Source organism: Acipenser ruthenus, chromosome 7, assembly GCF_902713425.1.
Source record: "Acipenser ruthenus chromosome 7, fAciRut3.2 maternal haplotype, whole genome shotgun sequence".
Taxonomy (NCBI): Eukaryota; Metazoa; Chordata; class Actinopteri; order Acipenseriformes; family Acipenseridae; genus Acipenser; species Acipenser ruthenus.
Genome location: NC_081195.1, coordinates 58,926,123 through 58,952,666, shown reverse-complemented (window position 1 = coordinate 58,952,666; position 26,544 = coordinate 58,926,123). Strand labels below are relative to the sequence as shown.

General features: G+C 37.3%; 2 protein-coding genes across 8 annotated transcripts in view; both read left to right on the top strand.

Annotated features, from left to right (window-relative positions):
- Window positions 1–31: 31 nt before the first annotated feature.
- LOC117415390 (small lysine-rich protein 1) lies at window positions 32–2,496 on the top strand. Its single transcript, XM_034025670.3, has 3 exons — window positions 32–80; window positions 833–917; window positions 1,320–2,496. Exons 2-3 carry the CDS (start codon window positions 915–917, stop codon window positions 1,545–1,547), a joined length of 231 nt encoding a protein of 76 aa, XP_033881561.1. The 5' UTR covers window positions 32–80; window positions 833–914; the 3' UTR covers window positions 1,548–2,496.
- Window positions 2,497–7,023: 4,527 nt separating this feature from the next.
- Window positions 7,024–26,544, top strand: part of LOC117415389 (nuclear respiratory factor 1-like) — a 32,209-nt gene continuing 12,688 nt past the window's right edge. For 2 of the 7 annotated variants that reach the window (XM_034025665.3, XM_059027420.1), the window contains exons 1-10: window positions 7,320–7,427; window positions 13,776–14,022; window positions 14,920–15,034; window positions 15,301–15,427; window positions 15,884–16,024; window positions 20,677–20,835; window positions 21,419–21,625; window positions 22,634–22,744; window positions 24,613–24,681; window positions 26,047–26,204. In XM_034025665.3, the coding sequence (XP_033881556.1) occupies window positions 13,800–14,022; window positions 14,920–15,034; window positions 15,301–15,427; window positions 15,884–16,024; window positions 20,677–20,835; window positions 21,419–21,625; window positions 22,634–22,744; window positions 24,613–24,681; window positions 26,047–26,204 (1,310 nt within the window). In that variant the 5' untranslated portion in view covers window positions 7,320–7,427; window positions 13,776–13,799. Of the gene's footprint in view, window positions 7,134–7,319; window positions 7,428–13,775; window positions 14,063–14,919; window positions 15,035–15,300; window positions 15,428–15,883; window positions 16,025–20,676; window positions 20,836–21,418; window positions 21,626–22,633; window positions 22,745–24,612; window positions 24,682–26,046; window positions 26,205–26,544 lie in introns of those variants that run through there. The other 5 variants (XM_059027418.1, XM_034025666.3, XM_034025668.3 and 2 more) reach the window with 5 other exon arrangements.

Genomic DNA, 26,544 nt, shown 5'->3' with positions numbered 1-26,544 from the left:
CTGAGTCAACAAAACAAACTTCACCAGGCATTGAGACTCAAGCTGTGGGCGAAAAGTAAACTGTAAAAAGTGAAAGCAGTGTGAGTACATTGGTATTTTGTTTATTTTATCAAATATTCACGATAGTAATCTCGTTTTCTTTAAATGCGGAATGCAATTATCTGATATGTAAAAAGCATGAACAAATGAATGGTGGATATTCCTAACTCATCGGTAAAGTTTAGTATAGTGCAGGTTTTGTGTAGCCGCAATCAGGCTTGTTCCGTCGCCTTGATATTCTTTCTTGTGCTGAATAACCGCAATTCTACTTTTGGTTCTGTGTGAACACAATTCAGATATTTTATTTAACATCATGTAATCAAAGAAATTACAAAATGATATCGCAAAAGTCTACCGGAAGCCATAATAGTAGTACAGTGTCATGTTAGATTTCAAAATCTCACGTTTCAATTTTTGTCAGTTTTTCGTTAAGTATGTAAAAAACTACAGAGCGGTATGTAATTGAATATGTTAACTTAACATTATGAAGCAAAATTAGTTAATTGTATATAGTGAAGCAAAATTAGTTAATTGTATATAGAGTGATGCAAAACGTTTGGCCAGAGCTGTACAGTGTATTTTAAAATATGCATTTTGGAAAAAATGATAACTGAAAAAACACACAAACAAACAAACAAACAAACAAACAAACAAAAAAATCTAATGCATAATGAAAAGAGAAATGATAGCAAACTTTGCAGGGTTCCTTGATGTTTATCATTACAACTTTATGTGGTACACTGAAGCAAATTTGCCTTCAACAACTTAACCAATACTGGATTCCTCTCCTTAGGACCTGAAAACAACCAATTTAGTCTTATGAACAGAAGCAGGACCAGAAGAAGGACTGGTGCATAACCAAAGAAACAGTTCCAATGGTACTCCATATTAAAGATGTAACAATACGATACCCTTCAGAGTTAATACAAAGCCATACTTAACATACAATCAGCTGTGTCTGTAGCTGCATAAAACATGTTTACTCAGTAGTGTATAATGGGAAGGACTTTTTACTTATGTATAAGAATGTCTGCACCGAATTATGGAATAGAATTATAAAACCCTTAATGTTTCTGTTTTGAACCGTATGCTTTTAAAAAAATGTAATCTCAATATGCCCTATCTATGTTTTTAAATACACAAAATACCCATGTGTTTCACAGCTTGCTTCTTTAAATTGTCTTAACACTATTGGTATAAAAAGATACAAGTAACGTGTGTGAGGCTTGTGAACAGTGACAGAAGATTTTGAAAATAAATAGCTGCATCTGTCATTTCAGCCTCCCAAAAGTGGAAAAAAAAAATCTCATAGCGCCAATCCAGGCAAAAGGAAAACGTCATCCAAAAAGCGCTCTTTGAGTGGCAAATCTCCAAAGCCAGAGGTGGATATCCTTGGCCCTGTTGCCATGGAGAATCTGTATTACATCTCCCACAATGCTGCTGACTGCTTGGCATTCCGGGGGTTTGGGTGGTCTGGTTCACCTAAGAAGAAGGGAAAGAAAGGCTGATGCTAATAAAATTGCCAAATAATCACAGAAGTGCCCAACATACAGAAGAGTAAAGATAAGGTATTCTAACTGTACATAACTGTCTGAAAATAGCATCTATCATTTTTTCCCCCTGTAATTCACAAGGCATACATTTCTGTGGTAGTGGCACAATAGCTCCTCACTATCTGTTCCAGAACTGCTTGAACACATCGGAGAATCACATGATCACATGCAACTGGAAGTTCCAGAGGCAGCTGTTGAGATGGAGTTTGTTGGAACTAGCCTATATACTTCAGCCACCTTTGCATATTACAAGAAATGTGTCACCTAAGTCACATATTAGATTTTCTTGTGATTCAAGCAACTAGGAATCAGAGCCACTAGAGTAATGTGTTTATATCAAGTCAGAAAATGTATTTCTTTACCAAGGAAATCCATTGCATTTGAATGGTATAATGTAGCCTGAAACGTGTGGATTGTATATTCCAGTATCATGTAGTCCATTTCAATTCCTTTTTAACATCAGTTCCCAATTCCAATACCCACTCCTTTTTAATCAATTCCAATTCAAAGGAGGGACTTGGAATTAGAATTGATTTTAAAAAGGAAGTGGAAATGGAACTGGAATTGAAAAACAAACCGAATATACCCTGACCCTGGTAATATCATTGTTAACCACAATTTCAATAATTAAAATGCAGTTTCGATCATTTGAAGGTCAGTTTACTTCGTGTCCATTTTTAAATGTGAGAGCCATCTTAAATAATGTAATAATATTCTTTAAAGATAGAGCACACATAGTCATAATTTGTGTTTAAAAACTAGCAAAACTGACAAGTGGTCCTACATGTGGCAAAAACAACAAGTGTAGAAATCATGTGTAAATACTGTATGCCCTTTTATGGGTCCAAATTGTGTAACTGGATATATATTTTTAGACTTTTAATAAAGACTTCTGGTACAATTATGTCTTCAACTTCAACTCATTTTATTGATCAAAGAGATTCCTTTTTAGAAAAAGGTGGCTATCATCTCATTATATTAGGATGTGTATTATATTACCCCGAGGTGAGTATTATTTAGGCTTTAGATGTTGCTTTTATTTAAATGTTAAGATAATGTGGGGGACTATTTAATAATATTTTAATTGTATTTAGTGATGTTAGTCAGGGTGGAAATAAAACACCACTGGGGGAAAACACAGACATTTTTAACATAGTTACAAAGTGGCTGCACATGCCTCAATTTAGATAAGCATATTCTATAGACCCCCCATATGCGTCAATAATTTCACAATTCAAAACTGATAATCATCTAACATAAGCATGTGTTTTTATATGCATATCATTATACAACTGTAATAACACTAACAAATGAAAATCAAATATCAGTTAATTGTGCATTTCAGCTTGGAACCCCTGCACTCCTACACCATGTGCTGGTGTTTTAACATTAAACTAGCCTTTGTTTTTTAACAATGCACTGCCATTATGGTTATACTTTTGATAATTATTCTTTCTTACAAAGCATTTATAAATGTGCAGATGACATGCAAGTTTTTGTTATGGTTCGATAAAAAAAAAAAAAAAAACTGTCCTAGATGTGAACATTTTTTTTTTTTTTTAATCAAGCTCTAGATTTAGCATTGAGATTGGACTACCGTACCCAAGGTTACATTGTGTTATCCTATTGCTAACTGGGATGTGTCAAACTAGCTGCAAAATGTCTTGGGTATGGTTGCCTTTATATCAAATCTGCTAGGAAATGCAATTATTTTGGCAGAGACCATCAATGTGCAATGGTGAAAAAAATCACCTGATACCATCTGCTAGTAATGCATAAGAGGCTCCTAGTGCCTTCAACAGCTTAGCCAATCAGGTGTCAGTACTGTAAAAAATGAGGTTTGCTTGTGGCCAAAATGATATGTCATCATGAAAAAAAACGCCTGTATTAATTAATGATTTAGCAGAAGCTTTTATCCAAAGCGACTTACAGATACTAAGGGGTGAACTATGCTTCATCAACAACTGCTGCTGCAGAGTCACTTACAATAGGACCTCGGTTTTTACTAGTGGTGGGAAACGTGAAGCCTTTTGAACCACTGAACCCTATGAACCATTTGTTTCATAAAAGATTCACTGAGCCGAATCACTTGAAGCGCTTCGTGCTCCATAGTGACATCTATTGGTAGAGCCGCGTCATTGAACATACTTGAACTTGAACATACGAGTTACACACAGGCTGCTATTGCCTGGAACTTGGCATTTAGAAATAATGATCTGTAGCCTGTAATGTACACGATAGACACCGTAAAGCACGCTTTTTACAGGCTCTGTCAGTGTCATTTGTGACTTACAAAATGAAGTTACTTTTTTATAATTTCTGTTATCTGGTTATATATCAACCACACATGTGATTACCCAACAAAAAAGCCAGTCACGCATACGCATTATCATACTTGAAATGTAAAATTGTTGTACAATCGAAAACACGATAATGTTGCTTTAGAAAGGTAGGCATATCTGACCTCAGATCCACTCGGCTGGGACATTAGTGTTGGAACAAGTAAGATATTTGATATTTCATTTGTGACCTAGTTTCCCGGTGGCGCAACAAGTTAGTAAGTCGTGAAATTAGAACTGCTTGTCAGTGCGTGTGCGTGTGCGTGTAGAGAACTTGTTTTAGATTTTAAAAAATAATAATTACATTTTCCAAAATGCAAAACTAAAAGAATCATATTTGCTGATATTTTTAAATAAACAAATTGAAAAAAAAATAGAAAGAAATAATAAATGCTTCCTTCCAGTAGTAATCTAGGCTATATTTCAACGAACCATTCTGGTTCACACAGTTCACGTGATGTGTTGCTTCATGCAGAACACTGTTTGCTTCAGATGGTTCGAGGCGGGTTACGTCATTTGTTTGCTCCACATGAAGCAGTGGTCATTTGAATCACATGAAGTAGTGAATCACTGAATCATGTGACTGATCCGAAGCCTCAATGAGCTCCTGTGAGCGATTTGAAGCATGAGGCAATGAACTCCGTGTATGATTTGAAGCCTCAATGAAGCAATGAACCTCGTGAATGATTTGAAGCTCCGCACTAACGTAGTTGAATCAGTTGAAGCCCCTCTCCAAAACTCATAGGCATTCTAGTATTAGGTATAGCATTAATGGGTCATTAGTTGGTGTCTCTCGGATGGCTAGCTTATTTTTAAGCATACAACATACTTGAAGCGTAACCCCAAGTCAATTAAAGCCTATTGGACATTTTTTGTAAGTGTTTTTAAAGTGCATAATATATAGAAACATAACATAATAATAATGTTTATTTTATTACACTTCAGTAAAACATACTTGAATGCAAAGATTTCTACATATACATCCATATATATTTTTTTTATAAAAAAAAAAAAAAAAATGCATATTACATATATGACTTGGCGGACGCGAACCCGGCCCTCCGGATTGAGATTGATTATTTCATCTCACTAAACTCATTGAGCCGCCACGAATCCCAGTCATAACACAAACCCTGGGCCCCCTCATCGCATCCTATGGTTTCTCATACCATTTCTATGCTGATGATGCTCAGATTTTCCTCTCCTTCCCCACCTCTGACTCCACCATCTCCTCCCGTATCTCTACCTGTCTGTCTGCTATTTCCTCCTGGATGCACTCGCATCACCTCAAACTCAACCTCTCTAAATCTGACCTCCTTTTCTTTCCCTCCTCCTCCCCCTCCTCTGATCTCTCTATCTCTGTTCCTCTGGAATCTACCACACTCTCTCCCTCTTCCTCAGCTAAAAACCTTGGAGTCACCCTGGACCCCTGCCTCTCTTATTCCCAGCACATCTCCACTCTGGCACGCACTTGCAGATTCTTCCTGAGCAACATCCGAAGAATCCGACCCTTCCTCACCAACTATGCTACCCAGCTCCTGGTCCAGGCCCTGGTACTCTCCCGCCTAGACTACTGCAACTCCCTCCTGGCTGGCCTCCCTGCGTCCGCCACCCGTCCGCTCCAGCTCATCCAGAACTCTGCTGCTCGCCTGGTGTTCTCTCTACCTCGCTTCGCCCACGCTACTCCACTACTCCGCTCGCTCCACTGGCTCCCGATCACCGCTCGCATCCAGTTCAAGACTCTTGTACTAGCCTACAGATGCCTTGATCAGACTGCACCCAGCTACCTCCAGACCCTCATCTCTCCCTACACCCCCACTCGACCTCTCCGCTCCGCCTGCACTAGAAGACTGGCTCTACCTCCGCTACGCTCCCCTGCCTCCCGAGCCCGCTCCTTCTCCACCCTTGCTCCGCAGTGGTGGAACGACCTTCCTACAGATGTCAGGACTGCCCAGTCTCTGACCACATTCCGGCGCCTCCTTAAGACTCACCTCTTCAAACAGCACCTGTAGAACTCCTCTGTTGTACCCTGGGACACTATCACCCTTCATTTAAATATGCTTTATTTTGCTCTTATCTGCCCCCTATTTTACTGCATTTAATCCTGTACCTCAGAATATTGTAATCTCCCAAGTGTTTAATCTGTAGTATTTTGTACTTAATCATATCCTGATGTAACTATCACTACTTAATCATATCCTGATGTAACTTTCACTATTATCTGCTGTATTATTGAATTGTGGTTTGTCACACTTGAGAATTATTGTATTTCTTGTTCTTATTGTATGACTTATATTGTAACACTTGAATGTATTTGTATTTGCTTGCGATTGTAAGTCGCCCTGGATAAGGGCGTCTGCTAAGAAATAAATAATAATAATAATAATAATAATAATAACAAACATCAACAACATATGGTGCTTTAAGGTGTAATGGTGTTTTCAATAGTATAGCAATTTGATATTTATATTTATTTCGTTGATGTATCACAATGAAATAATATTGAATTCAAGACTTCTTTGACAAAGGTTTGAAAAGACATTTTATTAACAATTATTTCTGGGAAAACATCTCAAATAATCATTACATTTATTTTTATAATAATTAACAATAATTATTAAACATCCCCAATTTCACATAGTAGTAGCCAGCATATATATATATATATATATATATATATATATAGATATATAGATAGATAGATAGATAGATAGATAGATAGATATATACTGTATATTCTTCCTTCCACTTCTAACCTACGTCAACGAAGTATTATTGATTCAAAGTAAAGCATTGTATTAGTGGTTTGTGTCTTCTTTTGTAACAATCAAAACGTTTCGATAGTGCATCTACGACACCTTCAGCAAGACTTTACTCCGTGAGGGTGCGTGACTGAATACCCCGAGCGTCTGCAGCTTCAGAGGATCCGTAGAAAATGTTGGCGTTTGTTGTCACGTGATGTATTGCTTCATGCGAACCAATTGAACCTTTGATTCACAACACTGTTTGCTTCTAATGGTTCGAGACGAGTCGAAGCGGTGAGGTTTTGTACCCATCACTAGTTTTTACATCTCATCCGAAGCGCGGAGCACAAGGAGGTTAAGTGACAAGCTCAGGGTCTTAAACTGGGAACCTCCTGGTATCAAGCCTCTTTCACTAACCTTTGGACCACCAAGCCTCAGAGTTATGGCATATACAAATGGTAAGATGTTAGTAAAAACAAAAAAAAATTACAGAGCCTGGAGGCAGTTTAAAAACAACACAATGGAGGCTTTGTTCTTACATGAATAAATACTTAAATAGAATTTCATAAGCCCTTACCCAAATGGCGCCTGTAACAGTTACGCCTTACGCGATGACGCAATCCTGGTTCTCCTTGACGCCGTGGCCGCGCCCGGTTTGTGTTGAGCTCGCTTGCTCTTTGTCCTCCATTATTGCTTGGATTCTCTGTTCCAGACTGTACGGCGCAGGCCCGCTGTAGCGCAGCCGCTCTGAGGTTAGTGCCCTACCGCGCAATCTCCAGCTATTTCAGCCCCGGCGCAGCCGCACCAACAAACCCGGCAGCGGTGGGGTGATAGGGGGACAGGAGTAATCTCGGTGCGAACCGAGAACGAGGGGTTTGAAAAATAGTATTCTCCCATTTCGATAATAGACTGGGTTAAACCGCCAATTAGCCGGGATTAAGACACAAACACAAACCCGGTGCTGCAATAGGCCGCACTAGGCCCGGGTTGCTGGTTTAATGATCTTTAATACTGGTTGAGCTTCGGGTTCCAGAGTAATTCGGGCAGGCGTGGAGGATAGGCGGCACAGAGGGGTAGCATATTGGGTAGTAATTTAGCCACTTTAAACGAAACAAAAAAAGTAGTCCTGTGTTTACGGGTAAGACCAACAGTTAGCAATATGGCAATACGTTAAAAGGAGTAAATAACACCTGCTTTGGAAGTACGATCTGTTTCAATGAAGCGGGAACTGATGACGATATAAATATATGTACCAAGTACGTGAGCGTGACGTGTACGTTATACTTAACTAACAAAAAAAAATCAATTCTACATTTTTCAGTTCATTTGCTTTCAGGGTTGTTTTGTGAAATGTATGTGTTGTACTGCATCTGTAGGGGAAGTGGACAGAACACACAATCATAAACAATGCGGTGTCTTATAAGAATAATATGAGTAGGGAGTGTTAACTTTGCAAACCGTATTTTCTATCAAAGAAGTGTGTTTGCTTCCACTCTGAAGTCCTGATAATTTTGATTGCTGCAGAAACCTCAAAAGTACTGTATGTGTGTTATAGTATAGTATTAATAAGGTGATGTCCATTTGTTTGTTTTGGAACACCCCCCCCCCCCCCCCCCCCCCCATACATACCATATCGGAGCTATATTAGCATGTTACCAAGGTACCATTTAATGTTGAAAATATCAGCTATATATGAAGTTTCCTACAAAATGTTCTGTGGAAGACTAAAATGCAATCCTACTTAAAATATGTATTTGCTACCTGAATAATAACAAATCTCAGATGTAATGGCTGACGCACATTTGTTGTTGGTAAACAGGTGTCAGGAAGCAAAACATTTTGTTGAATTTATTATCAAGGGCATGTTCTGTTGAGTTAGCTACGGTGGCCCTGAAGTGCAAAACACAAGCAAATAAAAAATACAGACAAACAAAAACATGTGTACCTGCAATTAAAAAAAAAAGCTTACCTGCAATTAAAAAAAAAACAAAAAAAAAAAAAAAACGCCTGCATCTTAAAATTTGTGTACAAACACAAAAAACCGCTTACATCTTAAAATTTGTGTACAAACTAAAAAAACGGGTACATCTTAAAATGTGCGTACATCTTAAAATGTGCGTACAAACACAAAAAAACGCGTACATCTTAAAAAAACAGCACCATACATATCAAATCCTATATCGGAAATGACATAAACAAGTGGGCGGGTGTTGGTTGTGGAAAGACATAAATCAGATCTCCGATTGGATGAACATTTACTCAGTTACTGTGATCCTGGACCGTGGAAGCTGTCGTCTACACTTGGGTCTCTCTCCACATTTTTTTTCTTTCTATAAAAATATAGAATCACGTATTATTATTTTTTTTTTATATTATTACCGTGGTAAAGGTGGGACTGAGCAATGGAGCATGTTCACTGGGAGGACCCATCACAGCAAACGGTGCTATAAATACTGTATAATCAAAAGCTTTCATGGTAACCTACCTGGACAGTTGTATTCATGTTAAAAAAAAAAAAAAAAACATCTAACTGTGTTATTAAAACAGCTTTTCATAATTAGGAGGAATCGAAGGGCAACTCCTCCCTGCTTTGCCCAAGTTCAGCTTACACTCTACTTATACGCTGCTCGTCCAAAAGTTTACACATAGGAATATTTAAATTCTTAAAAGGAAGACAGAATCCCTCATACAGTTACAGCATTATGTAATCACTCAAATCCATAAAATAGCTGCTGTACATAGACTGTAGTAGTGGTGTGGAAGCTCAGCGCTTTTTACACTTATAATGCAGGCTACTATTTTGTATGCTCCATTGTTCAGTCCACGGTAATAATATTTAAAAAAAAAAAAAAAATCGTCATTCTATATTTTTATAGAAAGAAAAAAATGTGGAGAGAGACAGACCCAAGTGTACAAAGACGACAGCTTCCACGGTCCAGGATCACAGTAACTGAGTAAATGTTCATCCAATCGGAGATCTGATTTATGTCTTTCCACAACCAACACCCGCCCACTTGTTTATGTCATTGATTTGTATGGTGCTGTTTTTTTAAGATGTACGCGTTTTTTGTGTTTGTACGCACGTTTTAAGATGTACGCGTTTTTTTGTGTTTGTACGCACGTTTTAAGATGTAAGCCTTTTTTGAGTGTGTACACAACATTTAAGATGTAAGCGTTTTTTGTGTTTGTACACACATTTTAAGATGTACGCGTTTTTTTGTGTTTGTACGCACATTTTAAGATGTACGCGTTTTTTGTGTTTGTACGCACGTTTTAAGATGTACGCGTTTTTTTGTGTTTGTACGCACGTTTTAAGATGTAAGCCTTTTTTGAGTGTGTACACAACATTTAAGATGTAAGCGTTTTTTGTGTTTGTACACAAATTTTAAGATGCAAAGTTGTTTTTGTATTTGCAGTCGTTTTTGTAATTGCAGTTAAGCTTTTTTTTTTTAATTGCAGGAACACATTTTTTTGTCTGTATTTTTTTATTTGCTTGTGTTTTGCACTTCAGGGCCACCGTAGTTAGCATATGTATTTATTACTAACTAGGAATACTGGCCACACCAATATATGTGTTATACATTTTGAATAAAATCACACTAAAGAATCTGAAGTGAAATACTTCAGTATAGTGATAACATATTGTTGGTATGATATATTTTAATAAGCAAACATGTTTGTTACAAAATTGTGAACAAGGTGTATCTATAGTACTGTCTTTAATGCTTTGTGAACTGAATGCAGAGACATAGTCTCAAAAATGTATATAGATTACAAGAGGCCCTTTATTTAACTTTCAAAATATGACATTTCAGTGATAAAAACAGCATCCCACATGACCAGTGGTGGTATGAGCATCAGACTTTGTTCATTTATGCTAGTACAGTACAGTCTTAGGAGCATATAAACAGGTATTATTGTAGTTCATCTTCATTGACACAAGGGGGTGGCAACACATTGACTTTTAAGTCCTTCACCTTTTGATACCGCAAACATAATATGTTATTTTGTAGCATATATTTTGGCAAATTGATAATGTTCAGTCTGAAATATGTTAGGGTTTAAACATACATTTTATATTTTTTTGCAAATTTGGCTAGCCACCCATTATATCACCTGATAATGCTGATTTTACTGATCTGCAGTTGACAGCTCTAATGTAAAACCTTTTCAGTAATGCATATCATGAAGTTCCTTCATTTTCTATCTACTTTGTTGGTAGTAGAATACCCTACATAATTTAGGTAGTGCTGCGGTGGAACACATGTTTGAATTTCCCTCAAGTAGGATGTGTTTAATATTTGATCAATTATGGTAGTTCAGTGTGAGCTGTACACCCCACATTGTTGCACAGAGCACAACCAGCTACTGTAGTTGCAATTTCATTTTTATACAGCTTGGAAATCTGACCTAGTTTCTGTTAGCTGGGTTTAATTATGACTAGTGTCTGCTGATTTTCCAATAAGTAAAGCAAAAAAGTGGGTTTTGAAGGTAAATTTGGGGAGAATTGAATCCCAAGAGATTTGTGAAAAAGTAATGTAGTTTAAAATTTTAACATCTCCTTAAAGCCAACAATCATGGAAAAAAATAAGTAAATAAATAAATTAATTTTTGTTGTACGTTGAGACCATTTAAACCATTTTTATTTTCATACTTTTTTCACTAACTAAAAGTAACTTTCCAGGACCTCCCCTAAATTCTCAGAGAGCTAGTGTCTCATTAAAACTCGGATTACACAAAATTCCTTTTAACACAATTTTTTAACAATGGCCCGGCCTGAATGTAACAATATCTTACACAATACTCCTTATAAACACAAAATCACTTATATATTAGGGCAGCAACGAAGGGTACATTTTGACTTTCGATGGTACTCCTTTACTGGTGACGTCACCATAGCTACTTGTTTATATTTGATTGAAAATCCTATTATTTTACAGTAATCCATATAAATGGGATAAAACATTAATTCATTCTTAGTTTAAAAATACGTTCTATAGAACAGTAACTCATACTCTACCATAGCACTTGTCTTACACTGTCTTGTACACTAGGTATTCAGTACATATTTTACTGAAGCACTACAACCGCTATAGGTACCCCCGTGCTATGCCCTGCTCCATACACAGCAGTGGCGCCATATAGAGTTGCTTGGATCATTGTTATTGTGGAAGCAGGAAGTAATAAATAAATTATGATTTACAAAGTACAATAAACCAAATAATGCAAAAACAATAAATGAATAATTACATCAATAAAATACAAGGGTTACAATATTTAGAAATGCAACCAGAAACCACCAAGAACAAATCTAAACTTTCCTAGCTATAGAATTGGAGAAATGAAAATAAAACTAATATTTAATGCAAACATTTAATGGAACTTAGATGCATTCATTTTCAAATATAAGATCTATTTAAATTGGATTAAATTGTTGATCTGTATTACAAATAGTCCTGTGAATTCTGCTAATTTCCAGGATGTTACCAAATCATGTTATACCAGTTAAGGATTTATCAATGTACTGTATATAAAGGGTAACAATGGGGTTGGTTATTCTAATTAAAGTCACTTGCAAGAACTATGCATGCACATTTGTCATTGAATTGGTTTTTCTTCAATAACATAAGCCTACCAAACAATACATGGAAGTACATATGTATTTGTGATGTAGGTAAAATCACAATAATGCACTGAACCATTACTGTTGAAACTGCAAGGAAGTGTAGAATATTCAGTATTGCAGACTATGGTAAAAAGTTGACCTTTAAAGGCATCTGCAAGAATATTTTTCAGACATATTTGCAGGTTATTTGTTGAGCCAGCGGAGATCCTGCAATAACTGCAAAATGAGTATTGGCATGTCACAAGTCATCATGCAAACTGAATACAGAAAAACTGAATTCCTTTTGGTGGAAAGCAAATGGTTATGGTTAGAAAGTTCCATGTTTCTTTATTTGTCAAACCCCCTAAGTTGTAAGTAGTTATCAGAATACAGCAGTACATAGTAACATCAATCAAAACACCATGTAAACTGTAAGGTAATGTTGCAATAAAGGTAACCAATTAGTTTTGCTCTTGCTAATGAACCCAATGTTGGAGAAAAACACACATTCTCAGTTGCTGTTAATGAGCTTGTTTCAAAGTCCCTGGTGTAATGACTGTGGCGCTTAGGGTTCCCTGTAAGAGCACATAGAAGGAGATTACCTGCGATCAACATGGTTTCACTTCTGACTACCTTTGTTAACCCCCAGTTACATGTCAATGTTGAATGGCTCTACAGATTGTATTTACAGAACTTGCAACAGTGGAACTCATTTGTATTTACATTTAAGATTGCATTATTGTGAAGATGTACCTAGGTGGCGGCTGAAGTTCACTTACACACTTTACACATCCGTTTCAAACAGACACATAATTACATACAGGTACAGGGAAATCTAAGAAACCCTTTACCCCTTAAGGTACACAAGGAATTGAGCAGTTGTTAAAACAGTTTCTTAAAATACATTTGATAGTGACTTAAGTATCACGAGGAGACTGACAAAACAGTACATTTTAAATCCTGTTTCGTGCACCTCATTGTTAAAAATATGAAAGTTAGTATCATTTTATTTGCGGGACACATATGTCCCTTATACCTTTTAAAGGCTTAAAGGCTTTTTAAAATAGGAGGTGTTTAAATTTTAGCAGATACAGGAATGGTAATTAAAACTGTCTGACATACTTCTTTGTAACAAGTAAAGGTAAATGTTTTTATTATTATTATTATTATTATTTTAAAATAAAGCACCAATGATTTCATGACTTGTGCTATGTGCTTTACTCAGTAAGAGGTTTCCATGAGGGCATAAGGAAATACTCAAATGTAGTCTTCATGTATTCCAGTTTTGATACTGCATAAAAACTTTCTAACAGCACACACAAATAGATCTGATGTTTCAGCTGCTGTATCAACCACGTGTGCTTTTATGATGCCAATATGTATAACATTGTAAAAACATATGGGAGGCTCTGTTTGGAAGTATAAATAACCTTAAACATAATTTTAAATACATATCATTTTTTTTTAAAAGGCTTACATTTGCTGTTGTGTGCAGTGTGTTCTAGATTAGCATCCCCCAATGGAAGATCACGGAGTGGGTCAGGTTGAGCATATGGCCACCATCGAGGCCCATGCGGTGGCCCAGCAGGTTCAACAGGTCCACGTGGCCACCTACACGGAGCACAACATGCTGAGCGCAGACGAGGACTCTCCCTCCTCACCCGAGGACACCTCTTACGATGACTCGGACATCCTGAACTCCACGGGCACCGATGAGGTCACCGCTCACCTGGCTGCTGCAGGTTCTGTAGGGCTGGAACATGAACTGGGTCATACTGCCATGTAAAGTAAAGGGAAATAGGTGGCATTGTACAATAAATAACTGGAGCCAATTATAATCAGTCTTCCAAATTCAACAATCTATTCTGCTGTGTATTACGCCTACTACTGAACAGCCTTGAAAGATAGTTTATGCTGTGTTAATCAAGGTTAGTGATGAGAGATTTAGAGAGTTGATACTGTTTGTTAGATTAACTGTAAGAAACAAACACTAGCTTTCAAGACCTCAAAAGTCTTCTTCAGGCCTATGTGGAAATGCCTTTAAAGTTTCTTTAAATTTCCACATACGCTTGGGTTTGAAAGACAGTGTTTGTGTATCACAGTTAAACCTAATAAACAGTAGTAGCAACTCTTCAAATGCAGTAGATACTAATCTACAATATACTGAGGAAAGACATTTCATTGGAGGCTGTTACATCACCTTGAGGTACTAAATTGTGCCCAGCAGAGGGTGATATAGGACCACAAAGTGTACAATTAAACGTCGCTATTGAGCAGATAATGAACAAAAATACAGAGTTTAGCATACATTTGTTTACTTACGGAAGCATTTTATGCTTCAGTGAGTAAGGATCTTTTGTATTGGTTTAAAGGTTTGGAGTTGTCTGAAGATCTAAAAGACCTTGCTTTCAAATCCTACCTCAGCCCCTTGTTTACTGTATTCTCACCCTGGTACACACTCTTTAGAAATGATAACATATACTATTCAAGACAATTTTATGCTTAAAATGTTTTGTTTTGTCTAAATTCAAACTTATTAATTGTAACAGTATGGTTTGACTTTACTTTTGGGTGGTCTATAGTATTATCGCTGCCACTTGAGCAAGCACTGACCAACTTTCCTCTGGCTTTGATTTCAGGTCCAGTGGGAATGGCAGCAGCTGCTGCTGTGGCAACCGGGAAGAAACGGAAGCGACCGCACATCTTTGAGTCAAACCCCTCAATCCGCAAGAGGCAGCAGACTCGATTGCTGAGGTGAGGATGTTTGATTGTTTGCAGGATCCCCTAAGTGGGTTGTTGGGGATTGAGACAACAAAAACAAAACTAAACAAAAAAATCAAACAATGAGCGTAATTATATCAGAATTTTGAAACTGATTGGTGTGTCGTGCATTCAGAAAAACGCAATCTGCACTTCTGGGCTCAAGGAACAAAAGCCTATACCTTTGTAATCCAGTAGGTGGAGGTGAATCTAAAAGATGATTTTATCACCAACTGAAAGCAGTGTGTTTGTTTTTCTAGGAAGCTGAGAGCAACTTTAGACGAATACACAACTAGAGTGGGTCAGCAGGCAATAGTGCTATGTATCTCTCCCTCCAAGCCCAATGCACTTTTTAAAGTGTTCGGGGCAGCTCCACTGGAGAATGTGGTAAGTCTCAAACAGGTTTCTTATATTTATCAGATAGCCAACGGTATGAAATCTTCTGAAAAGCAATGCCCAGACAACAAAGATGATAACTTTTTTTTTTTAAATGTATTTTTATTTATTTTTTTAATTTTAGATGATGTAAAATCACCATACGTTTTCCAGATACTAAAGTACAATATGGGCCTGCTTTATTTTAATTGCATTTTCTGTAATTTTGCCACTTAATAGTGACAAGTTGTTTCTGAGTTCCAGCTGTGGCATCATTCTTTCATAAATATGCTTCCCTCTTTCTTTAAGTTTCATCAGCTTGTTCATTAAGTCATTTTTGAAAGCGATTGCCCCAGCAGTAGGGGGGTGGGGGTGGTTAGGGTGCGCTGCTGCCTTGTTTGCAGCGAGCTCTGATTCCAGCAAGCACTCCTTCTCCCCTTTTTACCTGAGCTTTATGGTGTCCCACAGGTCAGGAAGTACAAGAGCATGATTCTGGAAGACCTGGAGACAGCACTGGCAGAACATGCTCCTCCGCCCTCAGAAATCAGCTCAGAGCTGCCGCCCCTCACCATTGATGGGATCCCAGTGTCCGTCGATAAGATGACGCAGGTGAAATCACTCATTTCAAATATAGATATGCAGACATGCAGAAAACATTAAATCATAAGACATCATAGATGAACATGAGACTATTCATCCATAACATAAAACAGCATAAAATCTGTAATGATGCCAAAATGAAGTTTAGATAAAATAATGAAGCCAATTATTTATTAATTTTAAAATGTTTGTTTGTCAGAATTTACCAGCAGTCCATTTTAGTATTAAGGATTTATAAAATGCTTACACATTTATAAAAACATTGTTAAATGTATACAATTTTATAAAAATATGTTAAATAATGCTAATACCTTTTAAAAAATATTTTAAACACCATTATGCTTTTAGGGTTCTTTATTGAAAGAATATCAGCTAGTGCTTTTTAGGTCACAGTGTTGGGATGAGGTTAAATAGCACAGTGATCTTGTGAGCCAAGGAGCACATAGGATAAAAACCACTGGCCATAAGGGCAGGCAAAGCGGCAGAAAATCTGAATTGTGGAGCCAGCAAGCAGGTGTCAAGGCGTTCAGGTACAAGTTGTTTTTCTCACAAACAAATTACTATCTTCCATTTAATTGTCCTGTGCCACTTGCATCCCAGGAGCCCCACGGCCCCACACACCTCGTCAGGTAGTTATGGAGGTCTAGGGTGTTGCCAGGTGCGGCAAAGCACAGCATTCACCTTTGTCCTAAAGTAGCTGGTGCTTAACAAACGTTGGGGAGTGCAGGCTTGTCACTAGCATGCCAGGTGAAGCGCAGGCCTCCTTGTTCTGCTAATTAGCGAGGCCCCACTGTATTAGAGCTGTCATTGTTGATTGGCTCCCTGGCGGATTAGAGAGGGACCTTCTCAAGTGCCTCCAGCAACCCTGCACCTCTTAACTCTAACTACTATAATTGGGCCATCTGGTAAAGAGAGGCGCAGATTGAGAAGGAAGGAACAAGATAATAAACTCTTGGTTTAGCTTGCTGTGCTTCCTGACTATATTTTTTGCCAGTTATTCAGTTATTTAAATATGAAGTGGTTTGTTGAATAACAGTATATTTTTAAGCTAAAATAAATACATACTGTTAGCAGCTTCACAGGTGTTTGCCTAACACAGCAAATCAATACAAATTTGCTCTCGTAAATGATAGTGGGTTTCACAGAAAGAAACATGCATGCATTCATACTGTACATACCTACAAGCTTATATAAAAAAAACAAACATAGAAACCCCCATTCATACAAGAAAGCGTATAGAAACACCCTTAATCTGCTAAGAAATAAATAATAATAATAATAATAATAATAATTTTTCAGCATTATTCTAAAACGGGGGGAGGGGGAGGGGTTACAGCTCAGTGCTGTTGTTTTTTTGTTTTTTTTTCCCCAGAATTTCAAATAACACTTTTGAGTAATTTCTCCTGGGATGACCTTCAGGTTTCATTTGTTCCTTATATTCACTAAGAAGAAACAGTGAGCAAGAGCAAAAGTAAATAGACATTTTTTCCACTCCATCTCTTCAGTGTGAAACTGCAGGAAGCATTATTTAATCATTTCAAGAGGCCCTCATATCTGTTAAATCATCAGGCCCTTGAAAATGGGCACGCTTGGATCCAGAGAGCTTTCAAAGAAATTGTTTAAATGTTTCAAATTCTTTTAACGTTTCTCAATTTTAGAAACAATAATCTCTCATGATCTCAGATCTTTATTAACCCCTGATACTCCTCTGTAACAGGTAAACATTTTAAAAAGCAAGCCTGTTCCTGACATTTAGTTGTGTCTGTTTGATAAATGAGACTGTAGGTCAGTTGGTAGCAGGGGTTGGCAAGCGAACAGTGAGCTAATAGCAGGCGATTTGTTTCTTCGATTCCAAATATAGCATGTGATGTCATGCAGCAGACGCTGCAGAGCCTCGGTGTGCAATATAATCCTGATCAGGCCTGCGAATTATCAGAGACACTAAGGACATGGAGCTTAACCCCATTGCTACTGACAGTAAACGACAGCATTTCCAGAAAGCAACCACTGTTTGATTTAAACAAACCTCCACCCTATCAGCCTATTATGTAACCCTTGAGGGTGCAGTAATCAGTTCCCATTGTAGTCATTTAACCTTGAGACTGCGGCCCAAAATCTGTATATGGTGCAGTACTGAAGGGTAGCTATGTAGTCAGGTGTAAGTCAGCTATTTGTGTTTACGTGCTGTGTGAAATTAATAATTAATTATCTGGAGTGGGGAGTTCAAGTAACATTTTACCACTTGCGCCACAGGATTAAGTGAGATTTTCTATAAATATTTTGAGTTTTATTATTATTATTATTATTATTATTATTATTATTATTATTATTATTTAGCAGACGCCTTTTATCCAAGGCGACTTACAGAGACTAGGGTGTGTGAACTATGTATCAGCTGCAGAGTCACTTACAACTACGTCTCACCCTAAAGACGGAGCACAAGGAGGTGAAGTGACTTGCTCAGGGTCACACAATGAGTCAGTGGCTGAGGTGGGATTTGAACTGGGGACCTTCTGGTTACAAGCCCTTTTCTTTAACCACTGGACCACACATAAATATTTACCCAAGATTAGGGTCCTATCCATGAACGCTGTTTGGAGATGTATTTTTATGAATAAAATTCATGATATTCATGAAACTGCCATAGACTGTAGTTGTTAATCTTACCTAATATGTATTGTCAGAATTTCTTAGATCTCACATTTTTATCATATGAAACACGCAGATATCATGGTAAAGGTGAATTCGATGTTTTAGTGGTAATTTATTTTAAGCTGTTAGTGAAGAAAATGTATAATGTTTGTTTTTTTATAAAGTTTTTTTTTGAGAAATATACTTTTTTATAAGCTAAAGTAGAGTTGTCTAAAAAAAATGAAACTATGAATTTGTTTGTTAAGAAATGCTATGAAAAATACTATTAAAAGCAAGTACACAATTCACATAATGTGTGCATCTTTTATGTAGTAAAATGTAAGATCTATGAAGTGATGGTAATACATATTAGGATTAGGTAACATTTACTGGAATTATTTTGTTAACAACAGGTACTTCAATTGTCTGTGCGTTTGATTCAATTGGATCTATATAGGATCTATCCTAATTCCAAGATTTCTATAATCGCTGCTATGTACAATAGGTGACTAAAGTATATTTGTAATAGTAGCTAGGAGTCCACTGGTTTCTGTTAAACAGATTAGGATAGCACTTGGATGAGGAGAATTTAAAAGGTGCTGATGTTTCAGAAATTTAGTCTGGGACAGATGGGCTGTGGATTTTCCCATGATATCGAACCCTGAAATAAAGCACTCTGACAGCTAATCTACTCAGATAAAAAAAACATTGCTAATCTACTGTCATTTACTTAAATATCACCTCCTGGATATCCAGTGTTCTGAAGCATAAAGATGTTCTCAACTCTAACTGGGCTATGTCTTTCATGAGGTTTATTTAAACAGCCTTTGGTTTAGTTTTTTAGTTTCAAATTGTTTTTATTGAAATGTTCCAGTAAAACATTGTTAGTATAAAGTAACATATTATGAATACTAACATGGATAAGTTGATAAGTAAGATATATGTATAGATGTATACATATCTATTTTAATATACACAAACAGATGTAATATTAGTGAAGGTAGAGTCTCTACAGTAATACAAAAGTACAAAACTCTTTGAGCCAAACATTCAGTTCTATCTATCTATCTATCTATCAATAAATAAATAATATATCCCACCATGCCACTTAACCTCCTTGTGCTCCAAACCAGAATTATCCCGTGTTTTAAAGGCATGTCGTATGCAGACAGGCTAAAAGAATTGAATCTGTTCAGTCTTGAACAAAGAAGACTACGCGGTGATCTGATTCAAGCATTCAAAATTCTAAAAGGTATTGACAATGTCGACCCAGGGGACTTTTTCGACCTGAAAAAAGAAACAAGGACCAGGGGTCACAAATGGAGATTAGATAAAGGGGCATTCAGAACAGAAAATAGGAGGCACTTTTTTACACAGGGAATTGTGAGGGTCTGGAACCAACTCCCCAGTAATGTTGTTGAAGCGGACACCCTGGGATCCTTCAAGAAGCTGCTTGATGAGATTCTGGGATCAATAAGCTACTAACACTCAAACGAGCAAGATGGGCCGAATGGCCTCCTCTCGTTTGTTAACGTTCTTATGTTCTTATATAATGCACAGTTCACAGCCTACCTCTGTAAAGCGCTTTGTGATGGCGGTCCACTATGAAAGGCGCTATATAAAAATAAAGATTATATATATATCCATGCATATATAATTTTATATGTAATATTATATAGCCTAAATGTGATACTTATCTATTTCATCTAGATTTTGAGCATTGTGGTAAAACAGACTTTAGAAGTGATTGTAAGGAAGGCTAATTTGATGTTTGCGAGTGAGTGTGCACAATACCAATTGCTCTGTTAGTTTCCATTTATTGACTCCAGTATTCAAAAGTTACATATACATATAGCTACATTTACTCCTCTAGGAACAATGAATGGCTATTCTGAGATGTCCATTTAGCCAAGCATTCTTACATTTTCCGTGAACCATTTTGCTCTTCCTGAAATGTGTTTAGATCTCAGGAAATTTACCTGTATTTTTTGGCTTTTCATTACCTGTATGCTTCTTGATTGTTGCTTCAGGCCCAGTTGCGAGCATTCATCCCAGAGATGCTAAAGTATTCAACAGGCAGAGGCAAACCGGGTTGGGGCAAGGAGAGCTGCAAGCCCATCTGGTGGCCGGACGACATCCCGTGGGCTAACGTGCGCAGTGATGTGCGCACAGAGGAACAGAAACAGAGGGTGAGGTACTGGCTGGACAGTAAGTTTGCTCCTTTGGGTGTCTATTGAACTATGATGAGATGTGTCAGCCATAGGGTATGTTTGATGGACTGGTTTCAACGCACTGCATTTTTAAAGGAGTGTTAAGCAATGTATTTAAAAAAAATGAATTGAGCTGGAACTACAACACACAATTGGTTGCAGGAAACAGAAGCAACTTTTCATCTGTAGCACTGTCTTTGAAATATCTGCATATTCCAAACTGAAGTATGAAACACAAGCACCAAAAGATTTTCAACACAATAAAAGGGGATGGTGATATTGCTATAAATAGATAGATAGAGAGGTAAATTAATTTTCAGTCCTTTGTTTGCACTCCTTTATGTAAAATTTCTTAAATGTATTTAGAGCAAACAGGAAATGTATGCACAATAGCCCCTTACACTTTTAATTGCACTGAATCCATATTTCGATGAAATAGAACAAAGTATGCAAAGATTCACAGTCCGACTATCCACCCTAAATTATTTTAAATAAAATGATATTGGATATCAAAAGTGCTATTGTTCCAGTTTGTAAGTTTTTTGTTATGGTGTGTTTGTAGGTTTCTTGGACACAAGCTCTGAGGACCATTGTAAAGAACTGTTACAAACAGCATGGCCGGGAGGACCTGCTCTATGCATTCGATGATCAGCAGCCACAGCAGCAGCATATAGCAACTTCAGCCACGCACAGCATTGCCCACCTCGTTCCCTCACAGACTGTGGTACAGACCATCAGTAACCCCGACGGCACTGTGTCTCTCATACAAGTGAGTCCCTGCAATTGATAGAGTCAAAGAGCTGCTGTGACCTGGGATTGAACACTAATTGGTGGCAAGACCTTCATAGCATATGTGTATCAATTTAGTTGATATAATTAACACCTATTCAATGATGAATAATAATGAATTAAAACAGAAATTAATCCATATGTACTCTCTATTGCATGAATGTGTGTTTTACTATAATGCTTCCTGTCTAAAAGTTAATTGAATTGGGTCCTTGGACCTGAATTTCATATACATGGTTCTGCCGAGTCAACGCCCAGGGGGCATAAAGTTGTCGTTAAGCAAAAGTGTGTGTGGGTGGTGCGTAATCAATCAGACTGTGGAATCTGTATCATCTGATCCGAAGCCACCGAACTCCACGTCTTTTTTTTTTTTAATCTGAACTGAAGACCACCCTAACCCTGAGTCATTCAATGCACAGAGCAACTACTTCTAGGAAGTTTTTTCTACTCACATGAGCTGCAACATTTCCCCTCAGGTATTATTTGTGTATAGTTATTAAAAAAACAGAAATGAATGGTGAAAATGTGATTGTCGGCTAAAAGTTGGGGTTGGGCAATCGTTCAAACCAGGGAGTTGACTCAACAGAATTCGGTAATTATCATCATAGCTTCCTCTTTTTGTTGCGTACATCATCACCTAATATATTGTTGTTGATCATCCTTGTTTTTTTTTTTATATCTATTCCATAGCAGGAATGGCTAAATCTGTAAATGATATAGTCTAACCTGTATTAAAGACCACTTTAATACAAGACTGCAAACATTCCAGCAGTATGAAAGCAGAATTGATCACATTAGGCAAGAATAAACAAACCCCTATCACTTTGTAAGTGTCTATGGTGTAGCTTTTAAATTAGATATGTCTTTGCCACAAAAATCTTGGAATTCAATGTGAAATTGTCTTTGAGAATGACTTAGTATAAACACTATGAATCGCTGTTAATGAGTGGAAAGGTTTTATTTGAGTCTTTCTTTGTTCCCATTACTGTATTCGCAGGTCGGTACGGGAGCAACAGTAGCGACTCTTGCAGACGCCTCGGAGCTGCCAGGAACAGTGACAGTGGCACAGGTCAACTACTCCACGGTAACTGACGGAGAGGTAATGCTAAAAAACGTCTTCAAAAAATAATGTTCCCACAACTCTCTTTTGTTTTGCTGTTGATCTTTTTATTTTCACTTTGAGTCAAGTGAAGCCAACTTGCCCTACCACTTCCTGTGCTACAGGCTATAGAACCCCACATAGTTTGCTCTGTGCAACATAGAACACTAGTGTGTAAAAAGGAAGTTAACTTACATTGTCATGGCAGGAGAAATTGGCTTGATTTAAGTCAAAGTGAAAATAAAGTTTGGGAAAAAAACAGACCCTTAAGGGACTTGTGGGGATGTTGGTAAGCTAATGAGAGGTAAGAATTTTTTTAAATATTTTTTTTAAAGGCCTTTGTTATTACCCTCTTTCAAAACCATTAGCGGCAAGGCTGAAAGACTTGGCAAAGATATACTAAACCTTTTACAGGAATTGTCGCCATATTCCTGTAAAAGGTTAAGTTGTGTGATCATGGCTCAGTTCTTCTTGGATGGGTTGAAATCGATTGTAGAAATAAGGCATGAAGTAAATTTTAGCAGTTTAGCTAAACAGGCCGACTCTGTTAGGAATTGTGACAGATGCTTATACACAGCGCATTACAGCAATATTACTAGTTGAGGGAGCTTCTCGCAAGATTGTCACATTAAGCAAACTGCCAATGTAGTCAACGTCAAGTGGTCCTTTTGTTGGCTGGTTCCTCGAAAGGTACGAATTTTAGGAAAAGGGTTTGAGGAGCATTAGTCATGTGTGGGAGCCTACAGAGCCGCTATCCTGTCTGCACTTACCTACTGAGAATGTTATCAGTTTCAGTTAGTGCAGTTTAACTGAAGGAAAGGGATCATGTTACACCGAACTGCCATCTGCTCCCCATATTCTTGCACCCCATTATAGACGATTGTATTATACTGCCAGATAGCAAGCTATAGAAATGCATCAGCAGGGTTTCACTTCCTATAAGAGTATTAAAAACCTTCATATTCAACACTTTATACTTGCTGCACAGGAAGTGAATCTATACTGTACTTGTAGCATAAATGGTCTAAAGTGAGAATAAAGGGGCTTGTAGTTATTACATTTAAATCTTCAGCACTTGGTCACCTATTTTAAATTGAGGGAGGTTCATTTTTTGGCTCCTATTTTTATACATGTTCGTTCCTGCATTAAGTTTTATAAAATCTCTACTTCTTAAGCATACATTGTGAAGTGAATATAAAATTTCACTGCACCAGCACTAAGGGAAGGGACAAAAAAAAAAACATTATTTATTTTAGTGAATGTAAAAGTAATTGTTGATTAGGACTATACTATATGTTTACTGTGGTCTTCATGACTGTGCTTTAGTAAGTATTAAACAGCGATTATAAGTGGAAGAATGGTGAAAATTTGATTTATTATACATCTTTAACTTGGAGCATTTGTTTTTAAAGCAGTTATTATAAAAAATAAATATGATTTGTGTTTTCTCGATTTTTGTTTGAAAATGCATTGAAAGTTAGTTGGAGGCTTTGCTGTTTAAACACTAGTTTATAATTCTCCGCTGTATCAGTGTTCAGTGGCATTGAATATAGTCAGAACCTGAAGTGGATACTATGTTACTTACACAATATTGGCACAACACATAATCACGGATGGCAAAAATGTAACTTTTTGCATAACACAAAATAACTTTAATAAAAAAATAACATGTTACAGTATGTTTATTTCTGTGTTCTGAATTCACACAAAATATTTCACTGCTCATCTGTTGAGTTTGCTTTACGGTAAAGCCTACAGTTTGCAGAATTGTTTGAGATCTTTCATGAAACTAGCACTGTTTGGCTGTTGTAGCTAATGGTAAAATACACTTTGCAAACTGCATCTTTACAGTCAGGCTTTTTTTTCAGATTTTTCAGAAAGGTCGGCCTTTGACGTGCTACTTTGGGGTTCCAACTGAAAGATCCCCTTTAAGTCAGGTAGTTAAACTTTTATGAAGCTGTACAGTTAGTTATAAATGTTTATATGTTTCTGTTTTTGGAAGAAAAAAAATAGTACCCAAAAGGATGACCAGAGGAGGAGCGAAGTTCATGACCCTTTTCATGAAAAAAAAGGCTTTTATTGCTCCGTTATGGGTTTAAATATCCATTCATCTTGCTGTTTAGAAGGAATGTATTTTTATTATTGTATATGTGGTTGATCAGATTATCAGGGCATTATTGAAACCCTAATGGTGGTAGAGCAATAAAAGTCTTCTCTCCGAAAGCTTCTTTTGGGATTGTTTTTCTTTTAGTTGACTTGTAGGAAGATCTTTTAAATAATAAAGTCCCAAGAGCTGAAGCGTTTCATTCTTTCATTCCACAAATTAATGATTTTCAATGTGTGCCATTCTGGAGGCTGGTGTTCTTTAAAAGGAATGCTGTGTTACATTTCCTCGCAAGGTTATAGCAATACTACCGACGCCATTTGCAATTACAATGTACAGCTATGGTCAAAAGTATTGCATCACATATAATTTTAGGATGGAGACATTCATTTAAAAAAAAAATAAGATCTTTAATTTAACATCATGTAATCAAAGAAACTACAAGATACACCAAAAGTCTACTGGAAGCCATAATTGTAGTACAGTATTTCCTGTTAGATTTCAAAATGTCACATTTTTCAGTTTTTCGTAAAGCAGTATGTAATTCAATATGTTAACACAACATTATTCAGCAGGTTTCAATCGACTTTATGAAGCAAAATGTATTCATTCTATAGGGTGATGCAAAACTTTTGGCAATAGCTGAAGAGGCTTTCAAGTTGAACCCAATGCTGACTTTAGACAGTCTAAGAATCAACCCTACGTTCTGTTTGCGTAGAATGTAGTTCACAAAGATGGCCCTTGCAGTTAATTCCAGGGCTGGGCTTTAAGGTGGTTGGGGGACCTCTTCCATATCCTACTAATCTGCAAACATTTCCTAAGAGAATGTGTGTTTGCCTTTGAAAGCTGCATACGCTTTGCTTCTATGGCGTTGGCTTGTTTTTTCTTTGTTTTTTTTTCCCTTGCTGTCAGCGTAGTTAGGCATTCCCCATAACATTTTTGTAAATCCACCCCTGTACTTTCAAAGCCACAGACTTCCTATTGGTAGAATTATAGAAACACTTCAGGGAAAACTGACCTACGATCTTACCTAGCTGCTTTGCAATCTTAATATCTTGGGAACCGCTGTCTGGAAACTGATGAACATTAGGAGTTGTGAGCCATACCTGCAACGTGAGGTGGGCAGGTGGAGGGTTCAAATGCTGCACTTCAAGCAAGCATGTAGGTAAATGGCATGTGTGTTCTACTTGTTGCGCAGGTGGAACAGAACTGGGCAACGCTCCAAGGAGGGGAGATGACAATCCAGACCACCCAAGCCTCTGAGGCCACGCAAGCTGTGGCATCATTAGCAGAGGCAGCAGTGGCAGCTTCCCAGGAGATGCAGCAGGGAGCAACAGTAACCATGGCGCTCAACAGGTACGCAGGAGGAGGGCATTCTCAGGGGAATTGCCATACTTCTTAATTAAAACGGTTCTCTCAAGCTGCTTCTTGGGATGCTGGCGTTATTGGCTCACTGGTGTCTTATTTTGTTTATTAACCCCAAATGATTTTCTCAATACGTCAATTAGTCAGTTTAATACTAATATATTAAACTTTAAAATCAGCTATTAAATTCCGGAGACAACAGAGTGTGCAGTCTTCATTCCTCTGGTCTAACAAAGGATATATAAACAAGCCTTTTTATACTGAACCAGTGGTTACATCATTCTTAAACAATTGTTACTTTTTGTAACTTTTCATTATAGCTAATCCTCAT